At 44.0% G+C, this 12,428-nt stretch overlaps 1 protein-coding gene across 1 annotated transcript in view; it reads left to right on the top strand.

Annotated features, from left to right (window-relative positions):
• Nucleotides 1–12,428, top strand: part of MYO5C (myosin VC) — a gene marked incomplete at both ends in the record, with an annotated part of 33,778 nt that overhangs the window by 11,233 nt on the left and 10,117 nt on the right. The window contains 17 exons of the mRNA XM_080351163.1: nt 61–186; nt 799–882; nt 1,659–1,793; nt 1,967–2,064; nt 3,436–3,522; nt 3,609–3,720; nt 4,632–4,843; nt 5,976–6,141; nt 6,541–6,687; nt 7,277–7,441; nt 7,660–7,753; nt 8,314–8,377; nt 9,943–10,123; nt 10,666–10,759; nt 11,575–11,638; nt 11,724–11,804; nt 12,177–12,357. Of these exons, the coding sequence (XP_080207289.1) occupies nt 61–186; nt 799–882; nt 1,659–1,793; nt 1,967–2,064; nt 3,436–3,522; nt 3,609–3,720; nt 4,632–4,843; nt 5,976–6,141; nt 6,541–6,687; nt 7,277–7,441; nt 7,660–7,753; nt 8,314–8,377; nt 9,943–10,123; nt 10,666–10,759; nt 11,575–11,638; nt 11,724–11,804; nt 12,177–12,357 (2,091 nt within the window). The remainder of the gene's footprint in view (nt 1–60; nt 187–798; nt 883–1,658; nt 1,794–1,966; nt 2,065–3,435; nt 3,523–3,608; nt 3,721–4,631; nt 4,844–5,975; nt 6,142–6,540; nt 6,688–7,276; nt 7,442–7,659; nt 7,754–8,313; nt 8,378–9,942; nt 10,124–10,665; nt 10,760–11,574; nt 11,639–11,723; nt 11,805–12,176; nt 12,358–12,428) is intronic.

The following is a 12,428-nucleotide window of genomic DNA, read 5'->3' on the forward strand; positions in this document are numbered from 1 at the left end:
TGCTGTTGTTAACAGCCCAAGAGTGTTTTGCTGAAGAGACCGCCCCTCTCGTTTCCACAGTTACCCCACGGAACAGACGAAAACTGGCTTCAAAAGCTGTATAATAATTTTGTCAATAAAAACGCGCTCTTTGAAAAGCCGAGGATGTCGAACACTTCCTTCATCGTTCAGCACTTTGCTGATAAGGTAGAGTGCAAACAATCCCATATTATTTCACCCTGTTTGGAGCAGTAGCTCATTCAGAAAAGAAACAAACTTGGGAAGTAGTGGAAATATTAACCACGCTTATTTGGAACGTCTATAAAATCTACTGTACGAAGTACTATTTATTTATGGCTAATGCTTCCCGTTACATGCCATTGAAACACAAGAAGTGCTTAAGATAATGTATTTAAGGGTATAAAAGTAAATCAGCAAGATAAAGAGGCAGAAGAAGAGCACCGTGTCTAAGTGAAATAGCTAAGACTGTAGTCCGTACACACTTTAGTCTCAGTTATTTCCACTTCAAGTGTGGTATTCCTACTTTGCCATTTTGATTCGATATCATAGAATAATGAAGAGAGGAGGAGATAAACTCCTCACAAAGGCAGAAGGAACCCGCAGCTGATAGCGGATCCCGATGGTTCCTTCTGCGTTTAAATTTGCGTTACCTGCCGTAATGACCGCAGTGAAAGTGGCGATTGGGCCATTTCAGACCCATAAAGAGCTTGTTGGCCCCCACAGCTTAGAGTGAAAATTAGTGTTTTGCTAACTGTTCCTGTTTTGCTGGAAAGTTAATGATTTCACCCATTCGCACAGGTAGAATATAAATGTGAAGGATTTCTGGAAAAAAACAGGGATACGGTGCACGAAGTGTTGATTGAAATCTTGAAGGACAGCAAGGTTTGTGAACTACCAGTAATGATCAATGTTCTGAATATCTGAAATTCACTTAGATCAGGTTTTAAAACACTTGTTCTGATCAGACTTTTAATACGTTGAATCAATTAGTTTAGTCTTAATTTTTATTAATATTCTACAAGCATGTTTTTTTTAATGACAAAATAACACACAAGAAGGAAATAGAGTGTATTGAAGCTTTTCATATATGTGTGTTTACTTTGCTGGTTATTTTAGTATTTTTTGTTTTCCTAATATCTCCCCTGAAGAGCATGTTGGTGGCTGATCATTAACAGCTGCCTTTGTTTATTCTTCAAAGAGATTAAGAGAATTCCGGGGCAGGGAAGGCATGGGATGCGTCCTATGTGCCGGGTGCTGCCCATCGCTCCAGGGCTCCATCCCCTTCCTCTCTGCAGCCTGGAGCCTTCAGCGTTACTATTAAGCAACTAAATTGATCTGACAACAAAAAAATCTTAATTTAAATGAAATATTGTGAAAATATAACCTCAAGTGATCTTGTTTTTAACTCCGTTCCGTGTTGCTTGTATTAAAGTAGCTCTTGCAGGCCCACTTAACAGTTGTTGACTTTTGTCTTGCAACTGGTTCTTCAGTTGTTGGTTGGTTGTGCCTTAACAATCCAGTTCAAAGTCCTACAATTCCCGGCCTAAGCATTAAGGTGGGATGGGGTTTGCATTTTACGCTATGGTAACTGTAATTTGTATTGAAACGTTATCACAGTTACACAGTATTTAACTGTGATTCTTTCACCACACTTTTAGTTTCACCTGTGTGCAAATTTTTTTCAAGACAATCCAGTGTCCGTTTCACCTTTCAGTTCAACTATAAACATCAAATCCGCCAGACCCGCTCCCAAGCCCCCTAACAAACAGCTCCGGACGACTGTGGGCAGTAAGGTACCGATCTGGGGCTGGCGATGGCGCGCCGGCCTGGGCCGCGGGGGGCCGTGCGTTCAGGGTCTAAACCCTGAGATAATCTCCCGGTGTCCAGTCAAAACTGGCAAAGATCGGGCTTTTCACTCAGCTGTAAGCGTTTTAGTAGCAACATTGTTGTGTCTGATGTTTTCTAGTTCCGGAGTTCTTTGTCTTTACTCATGGTGACGCTCAATGCAACCACCCCTCATTACGTACGGTGCATAAAGCCGAACGATGAGAAGCTGCCTTTTGAGTAAGTGTGTTAGTGCTGTTGAGCTGTTAGAAACTTCAGAGAGTCTTTTTCTGTTTCACAGTAGCTACATGTCAGCAAACAGAATGTGTATTGTTGAGCAACTTCCCATACAGAACGTTTTTCCTTTAAAGATAGCTGAAATTAAAAAATATTGTCTTACAAAAATAGAATAATTCAGTAATAGTTATTGATATTTAACAATATTATCCTAAAAGTTCTCAAGTCGGATACTAGTGTTTGTGTATTTGTCGTAACGTTTTTAGGGGCAAGGCTGCCCGCCCTTGGTTTCTGTGGATGGACCGTCTGTGTAGGTGTGTTTGCTCTTGTACAGGATGGGTCAGCACCAATTCACATCTAGGGAATAAAAGGCACTGCCATTTTCTCTGCGAACTTCCCTTTTGTCCACAGAAAAGTTTAGAAGAGCTTTAGAAGTCAGAGAAGGTATGAGCAGTGTAGCCTCGGCTTTTTCCCACGATTTTTTGTCGTTTTAATGTTAAAACACACTTGCAGGAGTCAGCCCTGCTGCAGCCGTTGCTCTGTTCCACGAGCAGACACGGGATCCCTTTAGTTACCGTTTCCAGCTTTTAGCTGCAAAGTGTTGTAATGACAAATGAAATAGAAGGTTTTGCCGTATGTGAGTAGGAGGGGAGGAGCAAACTTTGGTTCTGGGTTCATTTGAAGTGTGCCTGCCCATTTTCTGGATGCCAGACTGTCCATACAAAACACGTTACAAGTGGCACTGTTTCACTGCCGTGAGACCTCGTCACTCTGTGTGATAGCAATGAGGGGGAAAATAGCTTAGATAATATAAAAACCCATCTGAATTAGAGAGGGTGAGCTTACCGTGGGTTGGTGAGAGGACAACAGAGTCCTGTGTGAGCCGTGGGAGCTCTTGGGTGGACTCTGCAGCCCCGTGCTGGTGTCAGAGCCGCTCTGGGTCTTTCCATGTGAATAGAACGTGGCGATAGCCTTGGACCCAGCTATTCCTAGGCAAATCCTGGTTTATTCCTATGGGTGTGCTAAGGAGCACCTGGAGGGAGCTGTTTCCCAGCAGGCTGCTGAGGGAATTCATTTCTGTGTATGTTTTGTGCTGGGAGTGGCACAATTCTTTGTTATCACAGTTAATACTGAAAGAAATCAGGGCTTTTCAGAGGAGATAAATAAACACGGTCTTCCTTTTGTTTGGAGGAAGAAAAAGAAAACTGAGATACTCCCTATCACATATTAAAAAACCCCAAGTGAGACACCATATATAAAGTAAGGAGTTCAGCATTCTATGGGCAGAAATAGAAATCCAGCCAGTAGAACGGTTATAATTCTGATAGCTTGCCAAAGCCAGCAAAAATGTAACCTGTAACTCTGCTCTTTTAGGTTTGACTCGAAAAGAGTGGCTCAGCAGCTGCGAGCGTGCGGCGTCTTGGAAACCATCCGAATTAGTGCCCAGAGTTACCCCTCCAGGTGGGGACAGCGGTGCCCCCCTCTGTGCCAAAAAATACTTACGTGTCTCTTCAATTAGTTTCATTTGCTAACTTTGAATTCTCCAGGTGGACTTACATCGAGTTTTTCAGCCGTTACAGCATTCTCATGACACAGCAGGAACTCTCCTTAAATGACAAGAAGCAGATTTGCAAGATTGTTTTGCAGCGACTAATCCAGGTTGGTTTGCATGCTCTGACCTGATATATATTTGAGCATCTATGCTTAATACAAGGTGTCTCTGCCAAGAGCAGCATTTCACTCCTCAGACAGGTGAGATATTTACGTTGTTGCTGTCTTTTGTGATGTAGTGTGTTGCACGCAGGCTTGTGAGTCAATAACCTTGTGTTGTCACACAGTCGTGATTTGCCTGTAGGCAGATGATTTAACCTCTCCGTGCTTAGTATCTCCACTTGCAAAATGGAAGATATTCTACCTATATTTATAAACCAGTGAACATAACGATATACATTTGTCAATTACTAGAAGTTCATGCACACAAGGGGCTGTTGGTGGAATGCAGCATATTGGAGAGCTGTTGTCAAAATGTGCTAGTTTGCCTGTTGCTCCTGTTTGTTAGGCAAGCCTGTAGTGGTGAGTTAAAGTTACCATGTTGGGACTGGGTTCAGACTCGGGGTGTATGAGGGTGAACACGGGCGCACGTGTGACGTGGCCCCAGCACAGACCCCGCTGGGAACATGGGCTTGAAAGCAGCTTCTCCCCGGGGTTTTTGCTCACACAGCTCGCTGGGTCAAGGCTGGACACGTGTGCCAAAAGGCAGCGTTGAGCCCGAGGAACCAGACCGTAGGAGGGGGTGAAGAGGTTACTTTCCAGGCCCTAATGATATGTCCAGATCCCCCCCTTAATTTGAGATCACTAATGTGCAATTTTTGGATGTAATTCTCTGGTTCTTTCCTGCTAAGTGAGTTTTCCACCCATATACTCCCCCATCTACAAAGAAGGCAGATGGGATATTCCTATTTAGCAAGATCATGTCATTTCAGAAGAAGTGACAGTTTATAAAAGGAAGAACGTGTCTGGTCTGCAATAATAAACTAAAAACTGAATATACCTGTTGTTTTCATTTTCAGGATTGTAACCAGTATCAGTTTGGGAGAACAAAAATCTTCTTCAGAGCGGGGCAGGTTGCTTACCTGGAAAAGCTGCGGTCGGATAAGCTGAGGCGGGCGTGCATCCTGATCCAGACGCGCGTCCGCGGCTGGCTGCAGCGCCGCGGGTTCCTGCGCGTGAGAGCGGCAGCCGTGACGATACAGCAGTATTTCCGGGGGCAGCGCACCGTACGGTACTTCTGGCTCATCGCTGGATTTGCTGTTGGGGTGTGCCTGAGGGTCAGACTAATGCCCAGCACTAGTGTGGAAGTGTAGTTTGTAATGAAAGAGCAGTTCAGATTGCCTTTCCGTCTCCTCTTGATTGTGATTACAGAATCACACAGAAGCACAGAATCCCAGAATGTGAGGGGTTGGAGGGCCCTGGAAAGCTCATCCAGTGCAATCCCCCCATGGAGCAGGAACACCCAGATGAGGTTACACAGGAAGGTGTCCAGGCGGGTTGGAATGTCTGCACAGAAGGAGACTCCACAACCCCCTGGGCAGCCTGGGCCAGGCTCTGACACCCTCACCGGGAAGTTTCTTCTCAAGTTTGTTTAAGTGGAACCTTTTGTGTTCCAGTTTGAACCCATTACCCCTTGTCTTGTCACTGGTTGTCACTGAGAAGAGCCTGGCTCCATCCTCCTGACACTCACTCTTTAGATATCTGTAAACATGAATGAGTCACCCCTCAGTGTCCTCTTGTCCAGCTCCAGAGCCCCAGCTCCCTCAGCCTTTCCTCACACGGGAGATGCTCCACTCCCTGCAGCATCTTTGTTGCCCTGCGCTGGACTCTCTCCAGCAGGCTTGAAAATGTCAGGTTATTCAAGTGTACTCAGAAAGTACTCTAGAGGCTCCAGGTGTCATTGGCCAGGTTGCTGAGGGGCTTATCTACTTGCACACACTGTCCTTACCTAGATAGGGACGCAGTGGCTTGGGTTTACTGCTGAGCTTCGGAGCCAGAGGAGAGGTCAGGTAGCAGCGAGGAAAGGCAATTTCTGAGGGCCTACAAATGAGTGTATAGAGATTATGAGAAGGAATTCTGCAGCAGAGAAGCTGCTCCGGTCATTCACAGAGCGGACTGAGGGAAGGTGGCTCGCTGTGGTCTTTGAGATGTTCAGAAAGAGCCCATCGGAACAATTGCCTGTGGAAAAGATTGCAAAGATTGTCGATAATTCCCTCTCTTTCACTTTGAAGAAAAAGCTGCATTTTAGCTAGCAGATGCCTGTTTTCAATATCTTATTTGTGTGTGTGCTTGGGCTGGGTTGAGGGTATAAGCGTGAGAAATCTAATGTGACCTGAGTGAACTTGCTTGTCTTTTGAACGAAGGCAAGCCATATCTGCAAGGGCTCTGAAGGAAACCTGGGCGGCTATAGTCATTCAGAAGTACTGTCGGGGTTACCTGGTCCGTAGACTTTGCCAGCTCATCCACGTGGCTGCTGTAACAATTCAAGCTTATACAAGAGGATTTCTAGCAAGAAAACGATATCGAAAGGTACAGTCATCAAGAGTTCTGTTTCAGTAGCTGGAATCAGCTATTGCTCTGTAAGAAAGATGGAGACAAGGGCAATGATCCCTAATCCTTCACCTTTTGCCTGTCTGGTTCTCATAACTTCTGTTTTTCTGTTGATACTATAAAATACTGTTTCACAGTAGCTTAGATCTAATCTCTGAGCTACAAAGAATTCTGTCCGATTTACACATGGTGCGGATCATTTAGGTGACTGCCACTGTGCTTCAAATGTGTCGCAGCCTGAGGATTTCAGTATTTTGATGTTAATGCTTCCATGAGAAGCATTGTCATTGGTAGGGTGTGTGGATTCCCAGAATGTTCTGGTTGGTGCTGATTGAGCGGTGGATAATTACAGACAGGTGCTAATGTTTTATCTGACAGATGCTGGAAGAACACAAGGCGGTGATCCTCCAGAAACATGCCCGTGCGTGGCTCGCCAGGCGCAGGTTCCAGAATATCCGGCGGTTCGTGTTGAATATCCAGCTTTCCTACAGAGTTCAGCAACTGCAGAAGAGAGTAGAAGAACAGGTGAGGGACACAAGTCACTTTACGATTTGTACTCATTTTTTTATCGTATCTTCTTTATTCAGAGCTCTCCCATTGGGTAGAGGCTTATGTGAATTACAGTATCTGTCCTTTACTTGACAATGTAGGAGAATATGTAAGGGTTATGGTCCTTTATAATAAACTAATAGTGTTCTTCCTGTGCCCAGGGTAGGAAGCACCATTCAGGTGTTCCTTACATTTTGGGTTAGCGGTGCCAATGGGAAGTTGCAATGAACTCTCTTCTTTCTCAAGGCGTCTGTGCAGTCTCTGGATGGGGTCACCTGTACTGGGTGAAGGGTGTGCGAGATACTGCTCTGCTGTGACATAGTTAGTAACTTTGGGGAATTCCATATCATGTTTATTTTGCAGCTTATTTTTGCCAGCCATATGAGCCAGATAATCTTTAGGATGGTAGCTCAATCTAATTGATGGGAACGATCCTCGGTTGAAATAGTCATGGCTGATGTGGGATGGGGAGCAGAAGCAGTTCAGGTGCTTTGTTCAGACTTGTGTTAAGCAGTTTCAGGTTTGCATTTTCCTGGTTTCTTTTAACCTGTCTTGCTCATTGCAGAACAAAGAAAACCACGGTTTGCTGGAACGATTGACCAATCTGGCCTCAACTCATATGAACGACATCGATACGATTCAGAAGCTTGAATTAGAGCTTGAAAAGTTAATTGCTCAAAGGAGAACTTATGAAGAGAAAGGGGAAAGATATAAAGAGGACAGTGAACAGGTAAATTTTAATTGCCATCTGGGGGCTTTTCTTTTAGTTCAAATATTGTTTTTCAGTTACTAGATTTACCAAATCCAAGACTCAAGAGTTACTCAGTGACTTCCCTTCTAGGGTGGCGGGAGGGAAGGGGGTCCCCGTGTGTCGTTGAAATGTGAGACCACCCCTGACCTATTTCTTCCTCCTTTGTCATTTGTACATTGTGCTTTTTGTGTCTACAGAAAATCTTAAAACTTGAGAATCAGAATAAAGAATTGCAAGAACAGAAAGAGACCTTAGAAATAAAGCTCCAAGAAAAAATGGAGGAAATGAAAGGTACAATAGCTAAAAGGAGTTGTAAAGGGGCTATAAAGGCGTTACAGTGGGGGAAAGTTGTAGTCAGGTTTTCGGCAAAAATGAATTACTTTTGTTCTAATAAAAGCAAGATAAATGCTGAATTTACAGTAAATTAAAAGTTGGTCCTAAGCATCTCTTGCTTAGAACGTGTAGTGCAAATGCTTTCAGTTTCATAATTAAATGGAATTTGTACTTCCAGTTGCAAAAGCTTTCCTCCTGTTTCCACGTGTGTTCCTTCCAAGTGCCGCTTGATCCTTGCTTCCTTTAATATCTGGCTTTTATGAAACTGATTTCAGAGGGCACGGGCAGCATGTGAGATCAAGGGTACTATAGATGAATAACACATGGTGTTTCAGAACCTTTTCACTCTATAGCATTACTTACAAAATTTACTGTGATAATTTCTGGCACTTGAGAGAGTAATTTCAGCCTTAAAATATGTTAAGGAACACTAATTAAAACAAAACTTCTCATTGTGGTCATACTGCTGTAATAAATGTGCATAATTGCATGAAGGTCTTTGAAATGTTTTTTGACAGAGAAAATGGATGACCTCACGAAGCAACTCTTCAGTGACGTGCAAAAGGAAGAAAACCAGAGAATGTATGGAATCTGAGTTTTATTGCTTTGGAACAGCATTCTTTTCTTATCTTTCCTTGCATTTCTTTCTCCTGCTGTAGCTCAATTATGCTCCTGTCACTTATGAACCTGTCAGTGTTCTTGGCCATTAATGCTGGTACTAAGTACATCATGTGCAGATGAGGAGAAGCAAATGCTGCTTTGTGGGTCAGTCACACAGAATCCCAGAATGTCAGGGACTGGAAGGGCCCTGGAAAGCTCATCCAGTGCAATCCCCCCATGGAGCAGGAACACCCAGATGAGGTTACACAGGAAGGTGTCCAGGCGGGTTGGAATGTCTGCACAGAAGGAGACTTCACAACCCCCTGGGCAGCCTGTTCCAGGCTCTGCCACCCTCACCCCAACAAGTTGCTTCTCAAATTTAAGTGGAACCTTTTGTGTTCCAGTTCACACCCATTACCCCTTGTCCTGTCCCTGGTTGTCACCAGCAGAGCCTGGCTCCATCCTCCTGACACTGCCCCTTTCCATATTGATCCCCAGCAATGAGTCCCCCCTCAGTGTCCTCTTGTCCAGCTCCAGAGCCCCAGCTCCCTCAGCCTTTCCTCACACGGGAGATGCTCCACTCCCTGCAGCATCTTGGTGGCTGCGCTGGACTCTCTGCAGCAGTTCCCTGTCCTGCTGGAGCTGAGGGGCCACAGCTGGACACAAGATTCCAGGTGTGGTCTCCCCAGGGCAGAGCAGAGGGGAATTATACTGTTGACTCAAGATTCTTCTTGCTTTCGCCGTTCCCTGTCTTTCCACGTGTCTTTCTAAGGCAGCCCTGCTCATAGCGGCTCCTTGGAGGCAGCGCAGCATGCGGTCGGTGCAGGAGGAGCAGCTGGTGGCCCTACCGGCCACAGTTCCCGCGGAGTCAATGTTGAAGGACAATTGAAAGAGTCAGCTCGATGGGAAGGCCGTGTTTGTAAAGGACATTTACTCAAAAATATAGAGGAAAAGCTTTTATTTTTTTCTTTCCCCTCCATTGGTATTTAATTTGCAGTATTAAAAATCCTGCTATTCAGCAATCAATGGTTGTTGCTTTGCAGCATGCAAGTGTTTGTTTCCCAGTGACTCTATTCCAGTGTAAGTCAGAGGACCTCAGGTGCCAGCCTAATGCTGTTCTCTGAAGATTGAAGGTGCTGGGAGCTTTGTGGGGTTTCAGCTGCGAATAACTATAGACTATACAAGAGGACTGGTGTTAGTGCTGGGGTTTCCATTGCCGTGTCCTTCCCCAGGGCTGACTGCGGCCATACACGGAGCAGAAAGCTGCTCGGGCTGGGTAACCCTAAAGGAGTTAGAGATTCAGCCTTTCACTGCAAAAAAAAGCTCAGTTTTTCTCTTAAATTCAGTCCCAATGTCTGAATCAGAGGTAGGGAAATCCGGGGACATTCATCATCCATTTTGTGACTGATTCTGAGGATGCAGGATAGAGTTTTCAACTCATTATTGTTCATCTAATTTTTCTTCAGTTAAGCCTGTCCTTCCAATTAAAATCAGAGCCGACTTGCACTTATGAATGTACATAAATAAACCACCTTTTCATTGTTTAGGATGCTTGAGAAAAAACTGCAAAATCAGCAGCAGGACTATGAAAAGGAGATTGAATTGCTCCAGGGAGAAATTAAGATACTGAAAGAGGAAAAAACTCAGCTGCAACATCAAATTCAGCAAGAAATGGTCATTCAGGACGGCCTGAAAATGGAAGTGGGACAACTTGCAGAACAAGCCCAGGTAAAGTGTGGCGCGGTGCCTTAAGGCAAGCGGAGAACGCGGAGGTTTCATTTATAGATTATCTCCACTAATTTTGTTATCTCCATTGCACTTTTAGAAGATGCAGCTAGTAAGCTGTATTTCATACACCACTATGTTGCATTGTTTTCATATGGTACATAATATAAGTTATTGCTTGCAGAAGTGCATGTTTTGGATAGTAATTGTGCTTGAATATTTACATGTTTACATGTGGGTATCATTTTTTCTTTTTCCAAGAAAGCATTAATTGCTCAGGGGTTTTTCATGCCAGTAGTTTATAAATTGAACCTGAAAACAGCACTTTTGTGTAAAGTCACATTTTTTCTCCGAGTCAATTCCACAACATGAACACGTTTCACTACGTTCCATCACTGCTCTGCTCTCACGCCTGAGGACCAGATGCTTTAAATCCAGGGCATTTTAAGCCTTTTACCATATGAACTTGTTCTTCATGATGATTATCTTTGATTTCACCGATGCTCATTCACTCCTTGTCTCAACCCGCAATTTTTCTGGTTCAGAAGATACCCGAGTTGCAAAAGGAGATTGAAGTGCTGCAGGCGCAGAAGCTGGATGTGGAGAAGCAAGCCCAGGCACAGAAGCGAGAGCTGAGGGGTAAAAGTTACCTACCAGATAATTCGGAGCTCACCAAGTACAGCGTGACCCAGGCTGGTTTAAGCTGCTTGCGTCCACGCCAGCTTTGACCAAAACCAGTTCTCTCTCCCATCTCGTAGTGATTCAATTCAATGCAGACCTTTACTCGCGAAGTTAAGAAACGAAACCAAAAAACAGCAGCAAAAATAAGTTTTGCAAAGTGATTACTGAATACTGAGACCTGGGGTGCCCCTTTGGAGAAACTGATTTGAACATGTCTCCTTTATGTTTAAAAATCAATACTTATAATTTAAGCTTCGCTTGGAATTTAACAAGTAGCTTATAGAGACCCAAGAATACCAAAACAATGCATTGTCTCTCTTCCATCCAGCCCATCTTTAGCCTTAGGTCCAATAGATGTCAAATATACTCAAATAACTGGCTGAGTTGAGTTATCTTGGGAACAGGTTGTGCCCTTTGTTCTGTGCTGACAATGCCATGGAGCAGCCCTGTGTCTGCAGCCTTTGCTGTGGGAGCCTGGAAATAGTTGAAAAACCATCCATACATCTCTCATAGTTGTCCAGATCCAGAACAGAAAGAAAGGTTGATGGGTTTAGAAAACAAAGAATATCGGTGCTGTTCCTATGCAGTGCACCTTAAACCTGCAGAATCACAACCAAGTCCCTCATCACATTCTTGTAGTAAATCAGATCTGTTTACTGAGTGCAGGGAAAGAACCTTGTAGATTTAGGAAGCTGTTGGCCTGATTTTATGATCAAACTTCATTTGAAATGTGTGGAGAAAATGATTCCTGTAATAAACTTTCTGTTTTCCAGAGAAGATGTCAGAAGTTACAAAACAGCTTCTTGAAAGTTACGATTTTGATGATGTGAGGAGCAGGTAATTTTGCTCTGAGATCTGTTTTAAAAGCTCAGGTGATGCATTGGGTTTGCCCGCACACTGATGGTGGTGCCTTGTGTTCCAGACTCTCTGCGGAGGATTTGGAACACTTGAATGAGGATGGAGAGCTGTGGTTTGCCTACGAGGGCTTGAAAAAAGCTACGAGGTTAGTTCAGTTGTTCAGTGTTTTCATAACTTGATTTAGAAAATAAAGGGAAAGATCAAGGACTAATTTGGCAGCGCAAAACCGAGCACCTGTTCAAGAAATGAACTAATACTGTGTTATATGACTCACCGAGCAGCTTAAAAATCACTTTAACAAGCTTTTACTAAGTCAGTGAGATAAGCGTGTATGTGCCGGTCAGGGAAACGTGTTCTCTCTGATATCATGCATAACTTCCCACTCCCTTAATGCACAGGGGACGTAGTGGGATGTCTGTGTGTTGGCCACGGTGCTTTGCCTTCCCTTTGCATTAAACCTGACCCATTGCTTCGAGGCCGTTCTACATCTGCCATGCTCTTCTCTCTCTTTTAACAGAGTGTTGGAAAGTCATTTCCAGTCTCAGAAAGAAATATATGAAAAGGAGATTGAAGGCTTGAACTTCAAAGTTGAACATCTTAGCCAAGATATTAATCATCTGCAAAAATTATTTCGCGAGGAAAATGACATAAATGATGGCATTCGGCTTGAAGTCAGCAGGCTAACTTCAGAAAACCTGGTAAGATCGAGCTGGAGTAAAGCAAAGTATGTTTTTCTTATGGAGTAATACAATCCCAACATGTACGTGGC

The sequence above is a fragment of the Nesoenas mayeri genome (assembly GCF_963082525.1).
Source record: "Nesoenas mayeri genome assembly, chromosome: 11".
In the NCBI taxonomy this organism is placed as follows: domain Eukaryota; kingdom Metazoa; phylum Chordata; class Aves; order Columbiformes; family Columbidae; genus Nesoenas; species Nesoenas mayeri.